The 22,464-nt window shown below is 44.0% G+C and overlaps 1 protein-coding gene across 2 annotated transcripts; it reads left to right on the top strand.

Annotated features, from left to right (window-relative positions):
• The first annotated feature begins 1,195 nt into the window (after positions 1-1,195).
• Positions 1,196-12,307, top strand: LPAR4 (lysophosphatidic acid receptor 4). 2 transcript variants are annotated; one of them, XM_083423942.1, is made up of 3 exons: positions 1,196-1,557; positions 5,703-5,720; positions 10,857-12,307. In XM_083423942.1, the coding sequence occupies exon 3, from the start codon at positions 10,997-10,999 to the stop codon at positions 12,041-12,043; it is 1,047 nt and encodes a 348-aa protein (XP_083280068.1). In that variant the 5' UTR covers positions 1,196-1,557; positions 5,703-5,720; positions 10,857-10,996; the 3' UTR covers positions 12,044-12,307. The 2 variants fall into 2 exon arrangements, with proteins under 2 accessions (XP_083280068.1, XP_083280067.1); XM_083423941.1 differs by lacking the exon at positions 5,703-5,720.
• Positions 12,308-22,464: the final 10,157 nt, after the last annotated feature.

A 22,464-nucleotide genomic window follows, 5' to 3' on the forward strand; every position in this document is an offset into this window, starting at 1 on the left:
ATAGGAGCCACTGGGCTGCAGCTAGGCGCTGCATGGCAAGGGCACACAGAGCCTGTAGAAGAGAAGCAGAAAGGGCTGTTTGTTTGCTTGTGTGGCGCTCCTGCTGCCCCCCCCTGCCCCCACAGTGGAAGGAACTGAGTAATCTTCAGTGGGTTGTTTACATTCTGGGGTGAGGGGTGACAGCTGTAGGGAGAAGAAAAGCGTTCCTTTTCCTATTAAAATTTGACCCCATTGGCTAAAATTCACCCCTTCTGGATAATGGAAGTTTCAGTTGATTAAACCACAGATTCAGCCGATTAGAGCACACAGCCCTCGTTTTTTCATTCATTCTCTGTAGTCTGTGGGTTGACCCATTTGCAAAGGGTTGGACATGAGGAGAGGTGTATAAGTGCAGAGTTGCCAGACAGAAAGAAGGTTTTCTTTGCCTTTCATAATACTAGAACCTGGTATTAGCCAATGAATCTCCTACAGTGGGAAGATTCAGGACATACAAAAGGAAGTGCCCCCCCCCCCCCAAGCACATAGTTAAGCTATGTAACTTGCTGTGACAAGATGCAGTGGCTTCAGAATATTAGAAGAGCTTTCCTGAATCAGACCAAAGGCCCATCTAGTCCAGCTATCATGCTATCTTGCAGTGGTCAAGAGAAATCCGAAAGCAGGACCTGAGCGCCACAGCTCTCTTTCCCACTCGCAATTCCCCACTGGGATTCAGAGCGACCATGGTTAGTTGCCACTGATAGGCTTAACCTCCATTAATTTGCCCAAATCCTCTTCTAAACGCTCTTTCATTCTGCTCTTCTGTAAGTTTCCTACAACCCGTTCCTTCCACATTCGAATAATCAAACCCGATGAGACTCTTTTGTTATTCAAGTCTCTAGCAAGGACTCCCCTGCCAGCAGCCCCTCTCTCCGACTGCATCGCCCACCACCCTTTCGCACAGGAAGCAACCCCTCCTCCATTGTCAAAATCGGACCTTTTGAAACTCAGCTCGTCCTTGCCTGGGAAAGCAGAACCCCCCGCCTTTCTCTGACCAAAAAGGCTTTCCGAAAGAGAGAGCTCCCACCCGCTTGCAGCCATTGGCCACCTCATGGGAACCCAAAGGACGGGGCGGAGTCCTGGGCTGCTTAGAACTGCTCGCCATCCAATCAGAAATGCCTTCTATTGGGAGATTGTTCCCCCCGCCCTCCCCCTGCTTCTCCGCGCGCACGACGCTCACAACTCCTGCCCGGGGATTGGAAGCGGGGCGCAAGAGCCCATCTCCAAAGAGGAGGTTTCGCCGCCCGCCGCCAGCCCTTTAAACAAAGGCTTGGAGGGTTTGCTCAGCGAGCGCCTCTGCCTGCTTCTCTGTTTTTGAGGATAATCTGTGCGTTTTTAGAAAGCGCAAATAGTTTTGTTTTTGGGATCCAGCTCCAGAGTGTCACCGAAACAACATGAAACAGATCTGTGTATTGCAACGCCGGGCGGCAGGAAGCTTCTAACTCGGACCTACAGCCTGACTGGATCTGGAAGTAGTCAGTGGCGCTGATCACCCCACCTTGGGAAGGTGGTCTTTGCTGTGTAAGTTGACTTTTCCGTTTGTTTCTTTGAATTCATTGTTAATTTCTCCTTTTAAAAAAAACGTGACCAGATTTCTAGTACGTCGCCTAGAGAGATGAAGAAGCGCCTATAAGCAAACGAATAAAATCTCTGTTCACCACCACTGTCCTTTTCCTATGGTTTCAAACATTTCCTAGTGAGGCCTGATCCGGTGTGTGTCACACAGCGTGATCCTAGGCATATCTACTCAGAAGTAAGTTCTGTTGAGTTCAATGGGGTGTGCAACAAGGTACGGTAAGTTCGGCATCAGACGATCATTTCCAGCCACACCTTTCTGGAGATAAGCCCCTCTGATCTCGGCGGTACTTACTTCTGAGTAGACATGCCAAGGATTCTGATCTAAGGCTCCTGAAACCGATAAGACGACTAATTTATTTCGGCAGGGGTCGTGGTGGGTGTAATCTTTCTGCTTTCATGTCTGAGACTTTTAAGCAACAGTTTTTATAGGAGGCCCACGAATCTTCTCACCTTGATGTAGCAAAACAAAACTGCCTTTCTTTTGAGAGTGCTTTTAGTTCCAAAGTTTCTTCAAATCTGTGTTTGCTTGCAATAAAAAGATACCACAGTGCACATTTTATGATTGTGATCATTGAATGGGGCTTCAGTCATCACACCACACTCCCACACCCCCATAGCCTCTTTCTCTTTAAAATCCCATTAAATATTCTTTTTCTGTTTTTTAAAAATGGAAGTTTGGTATTGCCCCCCCCCCCCCACTTGTTGACTGCTTTACATTTCTGCATTTTTAGTGTAAGTTGGCTCAAACACATACATTTACATAGTTCTTTGGTCATCTTCTCTGCAGCTAAAATGCTAAAAGCACAGATTTTAGTTTTAACTCTATGGGTCAACATTAAACAGTAGTTTGGAGTGTCTGCATTTTACATTTCAGCACTCAAAAGACATTCCTGTTATTGTAAAACTTATCTTGTTTTAAATCATATCTTTATTTCTGTGTAAAGTATGATTAAACAGGCAATAGATCTGGACACTTGATTTTTCTTTCATCTGTGTGGTTCCATTTAGGTGCATGATAACAGCTGCTATCCAGTGAGTTGTTGTCATTCCAATGGTCAGATAAAATCAGAGTATCATAAAGCACAACTGAAGCAAAAACAAGAAAAATAAAATGTAATACATGTTTTGAAATGTAATGCTCCTTTATTCCCTAGTAAGTTGTTTAGGACTGCTTAACTTAGGATCCAGCCAGAGTTCTGCCCATTTCTTCATTCATTTCTGGGATTTGTATCTTTCCATGTTTGTATTATGGGTGGATTATTTTATTGTATTACACTGATAATACGAATATTGATAGATACAAACCCCAGAAATGAATGAATGAATGAATGGCTGGATTGTGAGTAAATGTAGCATACAGTAATTATGTATGAAGCTTGAAACTATAATTTACAGAGCTACAGTTCTCAGCACCCTTAACAAACTACAGTTCCCGGGATTCTTTGGGGAAAACCATGTGCTTTAAATGTATGGTGTGGGTTCAACCTAAGTGCAAGACTACCTCCACCAGTTCACTGTTAAGCTACGAGGTGCCAAGTATATCAGCAGCAGGTTATATCCAACCAAGTTCTGCTCAGAATGGACCCATTGAAATTAACTGGCCTAAGCTAGTCAGGTCTACTAATTTCAATTTGTCCACTCTATAACTAACATAGAATACAACCCAGAATCCCAAAGCTGTCCTGAGTGCCTGATACAAGGAACAAAGATGTGTCCCATCTTGAACTGCTGTGTAGTCTCAAAGCACCTCATCACATGCACAAAGCCTTGATAGATCAAACCAAAGGTTCATCAGGCCCAGAAGTCATATGGTCACAGAAGCCAACCAGATGTTGATCAGACACCCACAAGGAAGTCATGTTGAGAGCAATAGCTCTCTCCCCACTGTTGACCCACAGTACCTGGTATTCGGAAACATGGATCTTAAAGGCTATATTTAACTATTGTGACTAGTGGTCATTGATAGCCTCATTGCCAGGCTCCCGTTCCCAAAACACAAGAACATGCACACAGGTTTCCATCTGTTTTTGGGTGCTGTTGGGTGATGAATTTGAATTAAGACTGAACCTTTCAAAACTGCACTGATTTTTTGGCTTAGAATTCCTGAGCGACACCAGCTGGTTATCTATAATGCTGTCAAACTACTGAGCATCAGAAGGGTTATTTCTGCTCAAAGTATGTTGTGTTTAATATAAATAATTTCTCATTGTATATAAATACAATGGATGGTGGAACTAGAAGGATGGGGAAGTTCAGAGTTCAAAATCTGCTCAGGATATCCTCATGTCTGGGTATTCTTCATTGCTTTTCTCCTTAGTTAGTGAACTGCAGGGAATAAAGCAGGAAGCTAACTGGATTGCTCTGGATTGATTTCAGAGGTTGCAGAAATAGCCAAAAACGAGCAAGAAACCCAGATTGATTTCAGAGAATATCTTGGTTTCCTCTTCTGCTTCTAAAGCAGACCTCTTTCCTAGGGGGAGGACCATAGTGCAGTGGTAGATCATCTGGTTTGCATGCAGAGGGTCCCAAATTCAATCCCAGGCATCTCCAGGTACTTCTGGGTATGTCCCTTGACTGAAGCCTTGGAGAACAGCTGTCATTCTGTCTATATAATACTGAGCTAGATGGTATAAGGTAGCTTTCCTGTGTTCCTAGCTTGTAAGTCACTTGGTAAACTCAGTTGCTTGCCTTTCAGGTGGAGGAATCAAATGCTTTCTCTATCCTTTTCCTTTAAGAAAAAAAGGGGGGGTGTTACCATTGCAATGGGCATATTGTATTGAATTTCTATGAACATTCAGTTTTGCTAGTGAGTAGTTGAGCAAGGGGAAATGGTGGAAGATGGGTAAGGTTACTTGGCTGTTGTAACTTTCTTTAATTCAGAAGGGTTTAAGGACATAGAATTGACTATCTGGATGGTTACCAATTCCAGATTACCTTAATCTTCAACACACAGAATTCGTAGGATAGCTGTGAGTGGCATTAATATTGGACTGTTTGCTTTGGAATTGCTGGCCTTAATGAATGGTTTTGAGAACTATGATGCAGCTTGTAATGGGCAGACCAGACATGAATTTTATCTTGTATTCTGGTGCTGCATAGTTGTTTTCTCCCCTAGCTATCTGGAAATGAGTGGGTGGGGCGATAGAAGCAAGCTGCATCAGAACTGTGGGAAGAAGAGAGATAGTTGTTCCCTGGTTTAATGCTGCCTCCACTTGCCTCCCTGTAAGTTCCTTGAGGCAGAGGTCTGCTGTTCTTGTACTCTGTAAAGCACCATGTACAGTACATTTATGATGATGGTGGTGTGTGTGTGTTTATATAGTGTGTTTTATATATAGTGTGTGTGTGTAGGGGGGAAGGTTTGGGAAATCGTCAGCCATCTGAAGGATTCATGGGGTATCAGTGTCAAAAATGAATTGCATTTTGTTTACCAACTATGTTAAATCATATTTTAAAAATGTACACATTTTCTATGTGCGCAACAATGCAAATGGCATAATTACCTTAGCAAACAAAAGAGTCCTTAGTTTAAAGAAATCCCTTTAAAACATAAGAAAAGCCCTGCTGGATCAGACCAAAGAATCGTCTAGTACTCCAGCATTATGTTCTCACAGGAGCCAGCCAGTTAGAAATGGTATAATACTGCTTTAAATGTATAGTGCAGATGTGACCTCTGACTCCCCTTCTGGTGTCACTCAACTACTTGAGTTTGGTATTTGAAGAAGTGATTGGACATTTGGAAATCTCCTGTTTGTGTCTCTGTCCTATCTGAAACTGGGGGTGGGAGATGTGGGCTAGGAGAGTTATGTTTGATTTGGTAGGTCACAAACTCTGCATTTCCAGCTCACCAAATTTGCAGATTTTCCTTGGCAAAAGTTTTCCAATCACTCATTGGAAGGAAATAAAAACAAGTGCAGGTAAGTCCTTAACAAAAGTAGTACAAATGGAATAATGGGCCTTTTTCATTAGTGCTCTTGCGGGTAAGAGAGTCCACATGAGAGTTGTGTGTGGCAAATCTAAGGATGAATTGTCAGCAAGTCCTTTGAGAGCCAGCTTTTGAATGTAATATTTATTTCCTTTCAAATGCACAGCCTGCAGAAACCAAAAAGGTAAGAGCTGTAGGGCAGCTGGGGTTTGTTTTATATAACTAATGCACATATTTATTCAACTGGACATATGTAAATTTATGTTTTGAGTCTGCATAAATGCAAGTACTCATGAAGCTGAGCCCAAATTTAGATTCATAACCAGCAAGATTGGGAATCCCCCCCCTTTTTTTTTTTAAATGAAGCTGTTAAAAAGAAAGAAATAGGCTTATGCATAAAAAGGTTTCTTTTTCTTTTATTAAAAATAGCAAGTTCCTGCATTGATCCATTGGGTGAATATACACACACACAAAAGCAACAGTACTTTTAAAAGGATTGACTGAAAGGTCACAAGGAAATGAGTGAGCATCTTGAGATCATCAGAACACACAAGTTTGATTAATCTGAAAAAATGTGATTTTTTTTTTATCTCAATAAGCTATATTCCTCACTGTTGCAGTGTTGCTTTATGGATTTTTGGAGAAATAAAGGCTCCATATGCAGCATGTATTATAACATGCTGGTAGGTTCAAAGAACTGCAGTTTTTTAAGGGCGAAGAAAGTGGTTAGAGGAAACCCCTATTCCAATCACAGAGCTACAGTTTCAGAGTAGTTTTACCACCCCCCTAAAAAAATGCTTATGGGTACTCTCATTTTTCTACTCATATTGAAATAATGCCCCTCAATGAGGCCAAACTTAGATTCACAAAATGTTTAGGGGTATGCGTCCCCCTGTGTCCCCCCAGAAAAAAGCACTGAGTTTAACAGTCAATCCCTCTTCCCAGGGAACTTTGTGAATTGCAACTCTTTGAGGTGAAGACAGATCTCCTAACAACTCTCAGCACCCTTAAGAAATATAGGTCCCAGGATTTGGTGGGGTGCGGAGGAGCCACGGGTGTTTAAAGGGATATCAAGGTAAAGGGACCCCTGACCATTAGGTCCAGTTGTGACCGACTCTGGGGTTATGGCGCTCATCTCGCTTTACTGGCCGAGGGAGCCAGCGTACAGCTTCCAAGTCATGTGGCCAGCATGACTAAGCCGCTTCTGGCAAACCAGAGCAGCGCACGGAAACACCGTTTACCTTCCCGCCGGAGCAGTACCTATTTATCTACTTGAACTTTGACATGCTTTCAAACTGCTAGGTTGGCAGGAGCAGGGACCGAGCAACGGGAGCTCACCTCGTCATGGAGATTTGAACCCCCGACCTTCTGATCAGCAAGTCCTAGGCTCTGGTTTAACCCACAGCGCCACCTGTGTCCCTTAAAGGGATATAATAGTGTTTTAAATGTAAACAGCAGATGGGACCACGGTCAACAATGGGGGGTCTTATGATAAGGAACTTGGGTTATATTGAGAGATACATTGAAAGATAGCTTAGTTGGTAGAGCACGAGACGCTTAATCTCAGGGTTGTGGGTCCAAGCCCCACGTTGGGTGAAAGATTCCTGCATTGTAGGGAGGGACTAGATGATCCCTGTGGTTCCTTCCAATTGTGTGATCCTCTGAATTATCTGATCACTCAGCTTATCGGCTAAGATAATTCCCTGAGGTCACCCAGTAAGCTTCATGGCTTGAGCTTGAACCCAGGTCTTTCTAGGTTTTCTCCAATACTGTAATACTATACCATATTGCTGTTAATATCATTATTCCTGTATAGAGCTATCACCCCTCCACTGACATGAACATTTTACAGGTCTATGGAGCTCAATGCCTATAACACCTGACAATTGGCCATTCTAACAAGGGCTGATGGGAGTTGTGGTCCAAAACATCTGATAGCCAAAGGTTGGAGGATGCAGATCAGGCATAGGCAAACTCGACCCTCCAGATGTTTTGGGACTACAACTCCCAGCATCCCTGACCACTAGTCCTGTTAGCTTGGGATGATGGGAGTTGTAGTCCCAAAACATCTGGAGGGCCGGGTTTGCCTATGCTTGATGCAGATGTACAGTGTGCATGTCATACATACCATTACAGTAATGTGCACTCTGTATGGTTGGCTGGTGTTCTTGATGCAGCGATGGGAAACCTGTGTCTCACCAACATTTCTGACCATTGGGGCTGCTGGAACTTTACGAAGGGTCACCAGTTCCCCAACCCTTAATGACAATGAGGCCGAAGTGAGGAGCAGCTTCATAGTTTACAACCCGTACTCATGCAGTGCGATGCTGCGTGTTTTTACACAGAGGTATGTCCCTCTGTGTAAAAACAGGGACGGGACGCGGGTGGCGCTGGGGGTTAAACCACAGAGCCTAGGGCTTGCCGATCAGAAGGTCGGCGGTTTGAAACTCCGCGACGGGGTGAGATCCCGTTGCTTGGTCCCTGCTCCTGCCAACCTAGCAGTTCGAAAGCACGTCAAAGTACAAGTAGATAAATAGGTATCGCTCTGGCAGGAAGGTAAACGGCGTTTCCGTGTGCTGCTCTGGTTCACCAGAAGCAGCTAGTCATGCTGGCCACATGACCCAGAAGCTGTACGCCGGCTCACTCGGCCAATAAAGCGAGATGAGCACCGCAACCCCAGAGTCAGCCACGACTGGACCTAATGTTCAGGGGTCCCTTTACCTTATGTCCCTCTGAGTCCACTGGATTGTATCCAAGTCTAGCCCTATTTAGAGTAAATCCATTGAAATTAAGGGGCATGGCTAATTGAAGTCTGGGTAGGACTTAGTTAAGATTTCCTTCCAAATCAGCATGTTTAAGATTGTAGCAATCTTAAGCAAACTGATTAGGAAATAAATTCCAAACTGCATGCTGTTATTCTATCAGATTTAGCTTGTTCTTGAATTTTAAAGACGGGGGAGGACATAAGTGCAAGATATTGGTTTTCGGACGTCTCAAAAGTCGAATGTTTCGGCTTTTAAATGCCGAAAACCTGGAAGTAACTGCTTCAGTTTTGACTGCTTTTCGGAAGCTGAACATGCCACGTGGCTTCCGTTTTGAGTTTTCCAGACATAAGTGCTTCCGGAAATGCTTGCTTCAGTTTTCAAATGTTTTGGAAGTCGAACGGTCTTTCAGAACGGATTGTGTTAAAAAAATAAGGTTTCACTGTATTTGTTATTTCCTGCCTCCACATATAAGTTTAATACAAATTGTACCTTGAAAACATGTTGGATCTGAATTACAGAAGCAAAATAAGCTATTGGGCAGAGTGAGATGCAGTGGATGCTGTGAGACAGGGAATAGCAGCAAGGTGTCAGAGGACAGTGCAAGTGTGTACCTTTCCTTTTATATGCCTCCTACCTCAGAACTGAGGGACGCGGGTGGCGCTGTGGGTTAAACCACAGAGCCTAGGACTTGCCGATCAGAAGGTCGGCGGTTCGAATCCCCGCAACGGGGTGAGCTCCCGTTGCTTGGTCCCTGCTCCTGCCAACCTAGCAGTTCGAAAGCACGACAAAGTGCAAGTAGATATTTATCTGCTTTATAGATTCATCTACTTTATATTTATAGGTACCGCTCCGGCGGGAAGGTAAACGGCGTTTCCGTGCGCTGCTCTGGTTCGCCAGAAGCGGCTTAGTCATGCTGGCCACATGACCCGGAAGCTGTACGCTGGCTCCCTCGGCCAATAAAGCGAGATGAGCGCTGCAACCCCAGAGTCGGTCACGACTGGACCTAATGGTCAGGGGTCGCTTTACCTTTACCTTACCTCAGAACTGAAGCAAAACGGTGCAAATTTTTCCAGAGAACTCTTGAAATTGTCTAAGATTTGCTATTTCTGAAGCCATACAAAAAGAGGAGGAATTTGTCATTTGATGTGGTTCCAGGCTCCTGACTAATGGTTCCTTTTGTCAAAAGCATCCTGGGTCAGATGTTAGATCATGTATTACAACAGGACACAAGCCACTGGAATGTCTGCTGTTTCTCCCACTGCAGATGTTTGCCTCCTGTAGCCATTCTGCAGGGGCCCCAAACCACTTCTGCCAGTGATGCCTATTGCATGCTTTATCTACATGTGATTCACCTGTCCAAACCAGGGCCAAAGATCAAGCTCTGCATCCTTGGATACTTTCGTTTGCCAAAACTGAAGTTTCCATGAGTCCCCTGCTTTCTTTAAGCTGACTCAGACCATTGATCCTTTCAGCTTAATATTCCCAGCACTGTCAGACAGTGTCAGACGGCACGACATGGAGATGACTTTGAGGTTTAACCTGCAAAACATGCTCTTTCCGGCTCGCTGTGGTCCTTCCCCAAATAGAACCAAGCACTATGTCGGACACCAAATGTAATAGAACCTAGAAATGTTCTTTGAAACTGCTTTAGAAGGCAAAGAACACACAGGTGAAACAGGAAATAACTGGATTTTTTAAAAAATGCACACATCCTATACAGCACAAGGGCCATATTCCCTTCAGGGCAACTTCCCAGGAGTCAGCAGTGGGCAAGGCCAGAGGGAAAAGTGATTGGAGCAACAAATGCAAATTTCATATTTCTACAATAGGCTAACTCACATTCCCCTCTCCATCCTCTATGCAGGCAAGCAAGAGGCATTATCAGAGTTCAAGGATACATTCCAGCCAAGAGCATGTGAAAAACAACATTGAAGGACTGGGTGATTAGGAGTGGTTTGTTGAGGTGATGTGGTTGGAAGACTTCTGAGGGCCAGAGAGAGAGACCAGAAATGTTGATTAGGTTCCCTGCCCAAGGTTCCCTCCTCCATCATTCCTCACACTGTTGTTCTCCAGATATCGCTGGACCACAACACCTGTTGGCCCCAGCCAGCATGTATGCTTGAATCCAACTCATACACAGAGAAAACCCATTGAAATCAATAGACACGACTAATGTAAGTCCATAAATTTCAGCGGGTCTATTCCGAGCATGACTTAGTTGGATTCAGTCCAGAGAGTCTGGCCCCCATTTGCACAATATCATGCCACTTTAAACAACCATGTCTTCTTCCTCACAAAGAATCCTGGGAGGTGTTGTTTGCTAAGGGTGCTGTGAGTTGTGAGGAGACCTCTATTCCCCTTACAGAATCAGATCCCACAGTGGTTTAACAGTCAGTCCCTCTTACCAGGGAACTTTTCGAGGAGGAGGAGGAGAGTCTCCTTAGCACCTGTAACTAACTTCCCACGATTATTTGGGGGATGTTTTATATAAATTGGGAGGTACTTAGACTAAGTATTTGAGAACTGATTGCTTTTTCCTTTCTGGCTTTCCCCAGGAGAATGGCACCCATCACACCTATGTGGCAACAAGCATTCAATCAATATCACTGGAATATGCTCCTTAAGGCGAGCAGGGCTTCCTGACTTTCATTGCATGGATTCCACTTAATTTGGCTTTGCAAAGTGCAGAGCTGTAATGGGGAATCACAGCAACAACCACACATGCATGACGGATGATTCCTTCAAGTACAACCTCTATGGAGCTGTCTACAGCATGGTGTTCATCCTTGGCTTGATCACCAACTGTGCTTCCTTGTTCGTATTCTGCTGCCGCATCAATATGCGATCTGAGACCACCATTTTCATGACCAACCTGGTGGTCTCCGACTTACTCTTCGTCTTCACTCTTCCATTCAAGATCTTCTACAACTTCAACAGGCACTGGCCCTTTGGAGACCTTTTGTGCAGGATCTCAGGGACAGCCTTCCTGACCAACATCTACGGGAGTATGCTGTTCCTCACATGCATCAGTGTTGACCGCTTCCTCGCCATCGTATACCCGTTCCGATCTCGCACCATTAGGACAAGGAAGAATACAGCGATCGTGTGCATGGGTGTGTGGATTCTCGTCCTCAGTGGAGGGATCTCAGCATCCTTGTTCTCCACCACCAACACTTACAACACTAGTACAACGTGCTTTGAAGGCTTCTCCAAAAGCATATGGAAGACCTACTTGTCCAAAATTACAATATTTATTGAAGTGGTTGGCTTTCTTATTCCCTTGCTGCTCAACCTCATTTGTTCATCACTGGTCCTGAGGACCCTCCGGAAACCTGCCACGCTTTCCCAGATTGGCACCAACAAAGAGAAAGTGCTGAAGATGATTGTAGTACATTTGGCCATCTTCCTGGTGTGTTTTGTGCCTTACAACTCCATCCTTTTCTTGTATGCCCTCGTGCGTTCTCAGGCCATAGCAAATTGTTTCTTGGAGAGATTTGCGAGGACATTCTATCCAATCACGCTGTGCATCGCCACTCTGAACTGCTGCTTCGACCCTTTCATCTACTACTTCACATCAGAGTCTTTCCAGAAATCTTTCTACATAACCCCCCACCTCAAAACTGACTCTCTTTTCAAAACTGAAACTCCCTTAACAAAGATTGCGCTACCGGTGATGCAGGATGAGATGAGCGACCAAGCCATTACTAAGGGGGGAGAGCTGACATCAGAATCAAATTTCTGAGTCTGAGATTTTTGCACTGACAGGAGGCCAAGAATTGGACTTCAGAGGAAACTCTACATAACTCACTGTCTGGGTGAAGGGAATGGGGATGAGAGATGAGAACCACAGGGAAGAGTTTTATATATGTGTGTATGCGTATGTACACAGCCAGTTGGGTGCTCATTCTGCCTTCGGAAACCTTCTCATCATATCTTAACTCAAATAACACTGTCCTTTTGTATGATTTGCTTTTGAAGCTATGAAATAATAAAATATTTCACTTTGCCTTGGGGTTGTTTTTTTAAAACTACAGCTGATTATTTATTGTTATTTGGGGTTCATGCACAATTTCCAAAATTTGGCATTCTAGTAAGTTATTTTTCTTTGTATTTCTTGCCTTCCAAGGAGTCTTGCTTTGAATCTCCACTAATTTTGCCTCTAGTGAAAGGGCTCTGAAGCATCCTCTGGTGGCATCAAAGGGCAGTGTGAAATATATGGGGGAAGGTGTCTTTCAGGTTCTCCCAGCAATGCCAGTTGGTTGGAGGAACTGGTCATTACTCAGCATCGGAATGGTTTATGAAAGGACCCAAATAGGTTTCTTGGTGGTTTGCAAATATTAAACACAAGTACACAAGCATTAAAATTAAAGGTACGTCTGTATATTATTACCTCCACATTAATTAATTTTTTCAGTCTGGAGCACAATTTCATGAAGAGCAACAATAAAAGACAACCATATACCAGTTAAAGACATAACTAAACCAGATAATCAAATAGCATATCATAAGAAGCAACAACAGTACCTGCTACTCAAAAAATAATTATAGCAGGATAAGTGAGCTCATGGTGCATTTGAATCAGGGTCTTCTTGCACTGCAGGTGCAAGAATATACAGATATCGCCAGGATGGGCATGTCCCAACAGCAATTCTTCCCTCTGCTCACATTACTCAAATTCTTACAATTATCTCTTTGTTTGTTTTACTCAAACCTGAACATTTCACATTCGACCTACAGAGGTTAAATCTGAGGGTGCTTGGGAGCAATGTGAGAACATATTCCTGTGATTTTTGAAGCCTTACCGCTCTCACTCTCTTTGGCTGAGTTTGGTTGGGGACATACTGGTCATAAAGTTTTAAATCCCAAAAGTAAATTATTGTGAAATAATTTTGCAATTTAATATACTTTTATATTTTTCTAGAAAAAGAGGTGCCAGGACTCACCATGAACACCTCCCTCATTCTCTTAGGATGGCAATGGCACCCACCTGAGAGGTGCTGGTGCCAAGGTCTGGTGAGTTCCAGCTGAAAAAAAGCCCTGAATAACAGTACTAAATTTAGGATGAATTGTGCCTAGTTTCTTCTTCTTTTCTAAGGTGGTAAGGTCAAACGGAAGGAGCTAGACAAAGAAGGATCCAAGAAGTCCTCAATGGCAGAACAGGCGGGTGATAACTAGCGGTATGTTACAACTGCCTAGTTTACAAGAGGAAAGGCCCAAGAAGATACTTTGCACGGAGTTAGGCCAAGGACCCATTTGTCTTTGGTGCTGCCCCTTCTAGAAAGCCAGTGGTTCTCCAGAACCCAGGCTGAGAAATGACTCAGCCCTGCTCCATAGAGCAGTGGGGGTGGGGAATCTGCGGCTTTCCAAATGTTCTTGGACTCCAGCTCCCATCAGCCCTAGCCTGTATGGCCAATGGTTAGGGTGAATTCCTAGTCCACTGACACCAGGATGGCTGCAGTTTCCCCATTCCTATCTTAAAGGATACCGGCAACTTACACAGGAGCTATGTTCCGGGGCCCTGCATGTGTAAGTGAAATTGCATAAAATGGGGAACACCCTCTAAATAGCCTTTAAACACCCTTTCTGGTGTGCTCTCTTCAGACCAAAAATATTGTATCAAAAAATATCCATGACTAGAGTTGAAGCTCTGGGACTGGCAGAAGGCTGGAGGATGTGCAGGAAAGCGGTGGCGGCGGTGGCTGCTGTGCTGTCCCGCAAATCGGCTGTTAGGCGGGGAGGCTAAGCAGCCTAAAGAAAGCTCCGCTGTGCCTCAGGTCTCTTCAGGGCTTCCTCTACCCTTTCTGATGTCCTCTTTGGGCTCCAGGGAGGGCCTCCTTGTGAGCCCCAAGGACTCTCCATCTCTCCTGACATTTCTGGATTTGAAATGAATTGTTTAATTATCTCCCAGCACCACACATATACACAGTCAAAACTGAGTCGACTATGCGTAAGTGGGGGAGGGATGACTGCATACAGGAAGCAGGGCTGGAGCAGATCTCTGCCTGGGACAACAGAGAACCAAAAATAAAAATTTTAACTGGAGGTATCTGAGACTGTATTTGGGAGAATTTGTACATGGAAAGCATGTGTTTTCATCACTGAGCTATGCCTATCACCTCAAAGGCAGGGAGCTGGGACTCTGGATGCACATATGATACCTGTTGTCATTACAGTCTTTGAAGTTACAAAGGAATCCTTGCCGGTAGCAAAGAGCTCTGTGTTCACACCGAAGTGAACTACCCTGCCTTGCCAGCACAGCTGGTTTAGTAAGCAGTATAATAATGCAGTTGTTGTTAAATGTTGTGTTTACTTCGTTGCAAACCAACCTGAAAATTATTATAGGGCAGCATGGTAATACTTTTAATTAAAATATGTAAATGAACAACATATAAAGCATACTACCACAGAATTTTATTTTATTTTAAATAGCATGCATTTCGTTTTATCCACACCGCTGTTTGCCCGGCTGCTTTTCCCTGGGAAAAAGAGACCCTTTCCCCCAGCTAGAAAAGCCGTGCATGTTATGCGAATGTGTTCATATGATGATGCATTTTTAGCCATGCTTATGCTTTAAATAGGTTCTATGTCACTTGGAGAGTTTTTGTGTCACAAGTGAGGGACAAGTTCATTCATTAATAATGACAGTAGTAGTAGTAGTAGTAGTAGTAGTAGTAGTAGTAAGGCAACTCCCCCCCCCCCCCATCCAGCTGATTGGAATTGTAACCTAAAACAGCTGAAGGGTGTCAGGTTGGAGGAGGACAACAAAACCCTACTGGCTCTCAGGCTACATTTGCACCATACATTTAAAGCATTCTTGTGGCACTTTAAACAATCATGGCTTCTCCCAAAGGATTCTGGGAGTTCCTAGCAACTCTCAGCACCCTTAACAAACTACAGCTCCCAGAATTCTTTGGGGGAAGCCATGCCTTTTTAAAGAAGTATTGTAGTGCTTTAAATGTATGCTGTGAATGTCAGCTCAACAAATTTTAACCTCGCATTCCTAGAACTGAACAAGTTCGGCAGCCTGGAAGCAGAAGTCAATTGCTCCCATTCTCAATTGCCTTGAAAGTGTTTGGCAGCAGTGAAGCCTATAGATTTACTGTAGAGAGGAAAAGCTTGAGAATTATCCCTGGTGGTTTTATCACAGGCAAAACCTAAATGGAAACTGCAGTTCAACCCTGAATGGGAGGAAACAAAAAGACTGAGGGTTTCACCCAGCTAAGTCCTCCTCAGGGTAGACCAGTTTAAATCAGTGGGTCTACTTAATTGCAGTGGGTCTGCTCTGAGTAGGGCTTGGCTGGATACATCCCTGATGCCACCACTCTCTGTGTATAAATCCCACTGTTAAATAGCCTTTCCACACACACCCCTCTCTTCTTTTCATGCGTATGTGATTCTTGAGTTACATGCCAAAGCTTGAGCTCTTCTGGTGCCAAAACCCTGTTCTGAGTTAATGAAAGTAGCAAAGCTGCTCTAAATGTACAGAAAAAGCAGAGCGCCTAGTAGGCCAAAGTTGAAAGTAAAGAAGAGGGAGGGAGGGAGGGGTGTCTGCATTGCACATGATTCCAGAGAGTTTCATGTTCTCCTAGCAGACACCTTGACAGGTTTGGGGGTGTTTTTTGTGTGTGTGTTTTTTAAAGGGGTGTGTTTCTTTCATGCCCTTGGAACAAACCACAGTCTAGTCTTCTTAATGGAAAGTTGAAAGTAAGGAAGGAAAATTGGTTTGCAACTGGATCGTCTCCAGGATGCTCATACATAAGCTGTCTCTAACCTGAGCATAATGCTTCCTCTTTCTCCCTCTCTCTCTTTTGGAGGGCAACTCACTGCCAAAGCTTACAACCTTTCTGTTTGCAGTTTGGCAAGCCAAGAGCTGTGGTCAGTTTTCTCACGTAAAATGCAAGGCTGTCATTGTTTGCCAAAAGCTGTAAACCTAGATGGTGGGGTTTTTTTGTTTTTGTTTTTTTTTAAAAAAGGTAATTTAACACCTTTGCTCTATAGATTTATCTAGAGATCATTTGCTAAGATGGAGATTTACAAATGGCAAGACGTGTGTGTGTGTGTGTGTGTGTGTGTGTGTTGAGAGGAATGCATATGTATGTTTGCTCTGTGTGTGTTTGTGTGTGTACAAATAACCAATTATGCATTCATAGCAAGAGGGGGAAAGCTTAGGAAAATGGATTCACGCTTTGGGCAGCTTACAGAAAACTGGGTCCCCCCACTTTCTCTAACAAAGAACTATTGTTAGCAAAATGGGCAAAAACAGAAACATTAGTTTAAGTGCACAAGTGCACAGTGAGAGTGATGTGTTTATATAGTTCTGCTGTAACTGCTGAGAAGAGAAAACTGAGAGAAAACGCTCAGGGAGATTCAGAACATTCTGTTTGCTTTATACTTTTATTCATTAAGGTTTTACATAATTTTATTCAGATTTGCATAAATTCATTTTATTGCATCCCATTTCACTTTATTTTAATATTTGCTAAAATAGGAATTTTCCTCCCCCCCCCCTTTTTTTTATAGGGACATGTCTGCCAAGAAAATTGACATCTTAAACTTAAGATGTTTCTGAGATAACTATTGATGCCACCCTGTGTAGCTTTCGCACTGTTACAAGCTTTTATTTTATGATGTTCTGATGACTAGATACAAGTTAATGAATCTGATTCTGTGTAGCTGAATCCTGAAAGAGGCAGGACATCAAGAAAAAACAAGTTCTGGCGTGGTGCTCCTTGGTGGTTGACCCGAATCAGCCCAGTTTGACTCAGGAGCTGAGATTTAGCTGGATCCAGAACACCCACCCACCCAAGGCTACTGTCTATCCAAAATGGAACCATTTGTGCACAAAAGAGGTGTATCAGCAAGCTCAGGGAAATCTCGAGGTTCACAGGGGTACAACCGTGCAGTGGGCAGCCTGGCAAGCCGATGCCCTGCTTTGAGGGCAATCCCAGCACCACTTTGCAAGACTTGCAAAAGCGATGAGGGGTTGGCAGGGTGCATGTCTGCTGTGTCCTCTCAGCACCTTCCAGCTGGAGGGTGCCTGAGAAGGATGCAACAGCTCATGGCACCCTGCCAGCTTTGCAGGGTTGGCACGGCATTGTGAGGAATGCACCCTCCCCCCCAAAAAAAGTTTCCGGGGCACCGCCACAGCCCCCCCCCCCCACTATACCTCTGGCTGGAGGGGAATGACAAACTGAGAAGGTGGGGGTGGGAGGGATGAAGTTCAATGAAGAATTCTGAAAAAGGACATGTCTGACTGGAACCCTGAACAGGAGCACTCCATACTGCAACATTTTGTTGCAGGTCATACCCATGGAATTTGGTGGCTAAGCAAGGCCAGATTTGTGTTTTGCTGAAGGATATGAAAGGTGGTATGTAGTGATGGAGGAAGTCACCACTCTCGTAATATACAAACTGGGTCTTAGTCATGTATGGCATTTAGCTGTTACTCAGAAGTTACATATATGTATATTATAGAATTGGAACAGAATCTCTGGACAAAGAACTGTGTCGATATGAATTGAAAGCTTCATTTTGAATTGAATCAAAAGGAGGATGTTAGTCAGAATGGCTGGCCCTGAACTTGTTCTGTTGATAGTTTCCAAAACAGCAGCATAAACAATGCAAGCAAGACACACCACACACAAGCAACCCCCCCCCTCCATTTGCGTGAGTAGCATTTCCTGGAAAGCATGGGTGCAATTTCTTTCTTGTTCCATTTTCTGAAAACACTTCATTAACATCACACCAGAGGTCTCCAGGATCACATAACTCTTTCCTTTGAAGTTGTTCGTATGCAGTAGACCACTTCTGACAGTCTGAGGCATCATAAGACCACAGCAGTCAGATGACTGTTTTGATATTCACCCTGGTCAGGAGGCTGAGAACATGTTCCACACCACCCATGTCTCCGTTCACTCTCAGTTTGCTTGTTGACAGGGGCAGGAAGACAGAATTTCTTCTGAGTGAGCCTGATTTCAAAGGTACATAGGTAAGGCAAAGTGGTTTAGCCATGCTGGCCACATGACCCAGAAAGCTGTCTGTGGACAAACACCGGCTCCCTCAACCTGAAAGCAAGATGAGCACCACACCCCTTGGGCAGCTGCTCTTTGGGGTTCCAGGGAAGGGTATTTCCCAGCCCTTTGTGGAGATGACAGGGATCAATCCTGAAACATCTTTATTTATTATGAGTAGTATGTCAGGAGCTAAATACCAATGTCTTTAGAGTGGATTTCTTGAGGCAGGTGCTGCACACTGATGTCAGATGCTGGCCCACAATTTGCTAAAAGGGATGATTTAGGCATCCTTAGCTGTGCAGTTCATGGGTAGGCAAACTAAGGCCCAGGGGCTGGATCTGGCCTAATCGCCTTCTCAATCCGGCCCGCGGACAGTTCAGGAATCAGCATGTTTTTACATGAGTAGAATGTGTCCCTTTATTTAAGATGCATTACTGGGTTATTTGTGGGGCCTGCCTGGCGTTTTTACATGAGTAGAAGGTGTGCTTTTATTTAAAATGCACCTCTGGGTTATTTGTGGGGCATAGGAATTCATTCATTCCCTTCCCCCAATATAGTCCGCCCCCCCCATAAGGTCTGAAGGACAGTGGCCCCCTGCTGAAAAAGTTTGCTGACCTCTGAGTTAGTTGATAGAAATCAGGGATTCTGACGTCGCCTGACACGGGGTGGGAAATGTGCCTGGATGGAGGACAGAGCATATGTGAAAGCTAGCCTACTATTCAGTGGTAAAATTAGCATCATTTCCCTGCTAACATTTGCTTCTGGCCCCGCCTACTCCTGGCATGTGGCCCCTAGAAGCTTGCCCAGATGGACATTAGGTCCATAGGTCCCCATATAAGGTCCCTTACCCCTGTATCAAAGGGAAGTTATTAATTTTAAAGTTTACATTTATGCCCTTCAAAGCCCTGTTTACTTCAAACAGTACCTGCAAAAGCAAATATCAGCCAGGGAGGTGGTGGTCTTCAGCAGAAAAACAGCACAGGACTACTATCCAGACCTAGAGAACATTCTAGATTAAAGGTAAAGGTACCCCTGCCCATACGGGCCGGTCGTGTCCGACTCTAGGGTTGCGTGCTCATCTCGCTCAAGAGGCTGGGAGCCAGCGCCGTCCGAAGACACTTCCGGGTCACGTGGCCAGCGTGACGAAGCTGCAACTGGCGAGCCAGCACCAGTGCCGCACACGGAAATGCCGTTTACCTTCCCACTATAAAGCGGTACCTATTTATCTACTTGCACTTAGGGGTGCTTTCGAACTGCTAGGTGGGCAGGAGCTGGGACCGAACGGTGGGAGCTCACCCCACCACAGGGATTCGAACCGCTGACCTTACGATCAGCAAGTCCTAGGCACTGAGGTTTTACCCACAGCGCCACCCGCGTCCCTACATTCTAGATTAGGGCACTGTGAATGCTTCTCCTCCAAAATAACATACCCTTCCTTGAAAAAAGGTGGATTAACAAAAGTCACATGTAACTCGATTTACTCTTGGTTTGCCTTTGTTCATGTGAAAGTCACAGCAGAACACCCTGTTGCAAAACTGAGAGTTTCATCACAGCAACACATACTTTTTATTCCTGGCTCAGATAAAGCAGAAAATGCAGCTGTAATACACTGTGAATTCCATTCTGAGCATGAGCTAGCCAGTGCTTTAATTGATTAGGACTTGGAGCTGAAGAGAGAATGTATTTACCTCCTCATCCTTTTTTTTAAAAAAAGTATATTTTACAGGGAAAATATGAGCAAGAGTCTGCTGTGCTGTGAGGACCATTTTACCACTTCAAAAGATATGCAAATCCCATTTGGCAGGCAAATATCTCCAACGCCAGACAGTTGCTTTGTTTATCATGAATATGTGCTTGAATGACCCCTAAGATGGTTATGGATATCTTAGCAGACTGATTCATTTTTTCATCAGATTCATAGATGAATTCTCAGTTTGTAATACAGTGGTACCTCGGTTTAAGAACAGCCCTGTTTACGAACTAGTCGGTATATGAACTCCACAAAACCAGAAGTAGTGTTCCAGTTAGAGAACTTTACTTCGGTCTACGAAAGGAAGCCAAACAGTGGAAGGCGGGAGGCCTCATTAGGAAAATCACGCCTCGGTTTAAAAATGGCTTTGGTTTAAGAACGGACTTCTGGAACGGATTAAGTTCGTAAACTGAGGTACCACTGTACATATATAATTATATTTGCAAAGGAAGACACTGCAGCTCAAAGCTCTAGCAACCCACCATGGGGGTTATCTGTAAATAGGGGGTTGGCAGAGAATGAAACGGCTCCGGGATTCATTAATATAATATGCCAAGCATTAATGGAAGGGGAATAATGTGATAATGCAGGGAGGAAGCTACTGATCAAAACATCGTACAATAATTTAGTACATTGTTTTATGAGAATATAAGGAATATTTGCTTGCTTTTCATAACCACCCCCGCTCCTTTCATGTGACATCCCTTTAAACTTACACTCCAAGTTTTGCTGTAAAGAAGCTGATTGTTTCTAAAAACAAAAGAAGCTGAGAATCTTCAGATGGGACTGGGAAAGATGTGTGTCTGAGACCTTGGAGAGCAGCTGCCAGTCAGAGCTAGGTGGACCAATGGACTGATTTGGTTTAAGGCAGCAGTGGGCTTAAGGAAGGGCCACATACTGTAGCTCAGTGGTGGAGCAACTGCTCTGAATGCAGAAGGTCCCAAGTTTAATCAGGGCTGGCTCAAGACATTATGGCACCTGTGGCAAATCACAAAATGATACCCCCACCTCCTGCCAGGGAAGAAAGGATGAGTGAAGATCTACATTAGGAACAAAGGTGGGAGGAGACCAGCAGTGCTTCTTATTGAGGGTAATGCTGAGGAGATGGCAAATCCAATCTTCAAGGAGTGCATTGCAGCTATCGCTGCCACTATAACAGCAGCAGCAGGCATTAATTGGAGACCATATCTGCTGCCCCTGCGGATCTTGCAGCCCAAGGCACACTTCGCCTCACCTTTCCTCACGGGTGGGCTGGCCCTGACATCTTCAAGTAGGGTTTGGAAAGACTCCCTGTCTGAAATCCTAGATAGCTGTTGCCTGTCAGTATTGACAATACTGAACTAGATGGACCAATTGAGTTTGGTCACATCTGAACCATATATTTAAAGCAGTATGGTACCACTTTAAACAATCATGTCTTCCCTCAAAGACTTATGGGAGCTGTAGTTTGTTGCAAGTGCTGAGTGTTGTTAGGAGACCCCTATTCCTCTAACAGAGCTACAGTTCCAAAAGTGGTTTAACAATTCATTCTTCTTCAGGGGAAACTCTGGGCACTGTACTTCTGTGAAGGAAATAGAGGTCTCCTAACAACTCTCTGCAACTCCCATAATTCTATGGGCAAAGCTATGACTGTTTAACATGGTTTTATAGTGTTTTAAATGTATAGTGCAGATGTGGCCTTGGTAGGAACCAGTTTCCTAGGTTTTATTTGTTTGTTTACATCTTTATCTGCCGCTGTATCATAAAGATATATCACAGTGGTATACTACAATATAAAACCATAAAAGCAAACAATAAAATCTTAAAGAGTTAAAACAAATTAAAAGCAAAAAGAAATTTAAAAAACATCAAATATTACGTTTTTAATCAGTGAAGTTACTAACTGCAGGTACTGATTATATTTTGGGGTTGTATAAAACCACAATTTGCATAACTTTTGTGGGTTTGTCTGTTTTTGTGTTTAGAGTGAGCTGACTGGGAGAGGTTAAGAGATGCTTTTTTATATATAAAAAAAGAGCAATACAGGTTCATGAACTCCCATCACCTGCTTCCTGTATCAAGTGCAGATGTATAGGTTTGAATGTTCATTGCAGATCTGACACCACAGATTTACAACACTCTCTGGAAGGACTTATTAGGCTAATAAGGCACAACACCCTTGCACTGTCTGATTATGTTTTAGGTTGTACCATGCATGCTTTATTTGGTTGTTGCTACTGAATAATCAAATAAATAAATTTAAATAAGTTTGAAAGAATGAAAAGTGGGAGAGAGGAAGGAAGGACAGCTGGAAGGAACAAGGATCCAGGGCAGGCATTAGCAGTGAGGCCTTAGAATCATAGAATCATAGAATCATAGAGTTGGAAGAGACCACAAGGGTCATCGAGTCCAACCCCCTGC

The sequence above is a fragment of the Podarcis tiliguerta genome (assembly GCF_965153285.1).
Source record: "Podarcis tiliguerta genome assembly, chromosome: Z".
Classification (NCBI taxonomy): domain Eukaryota; kingdom Metazoa; phylum Chordata; class Lepidosauria; order Squamata; family Lacertidae; genus Podarcis; species Podarcis tiliguerta.

What these genes read in the sequence shown, in the direction of transcription:
- LPAR4 (XM_083423942.1), top strand. Translation starts at nt 10,997, where the DNA reads ATGGGGAATCACAGCAACAACCACACATGCATGACGGATGATTCCTTC.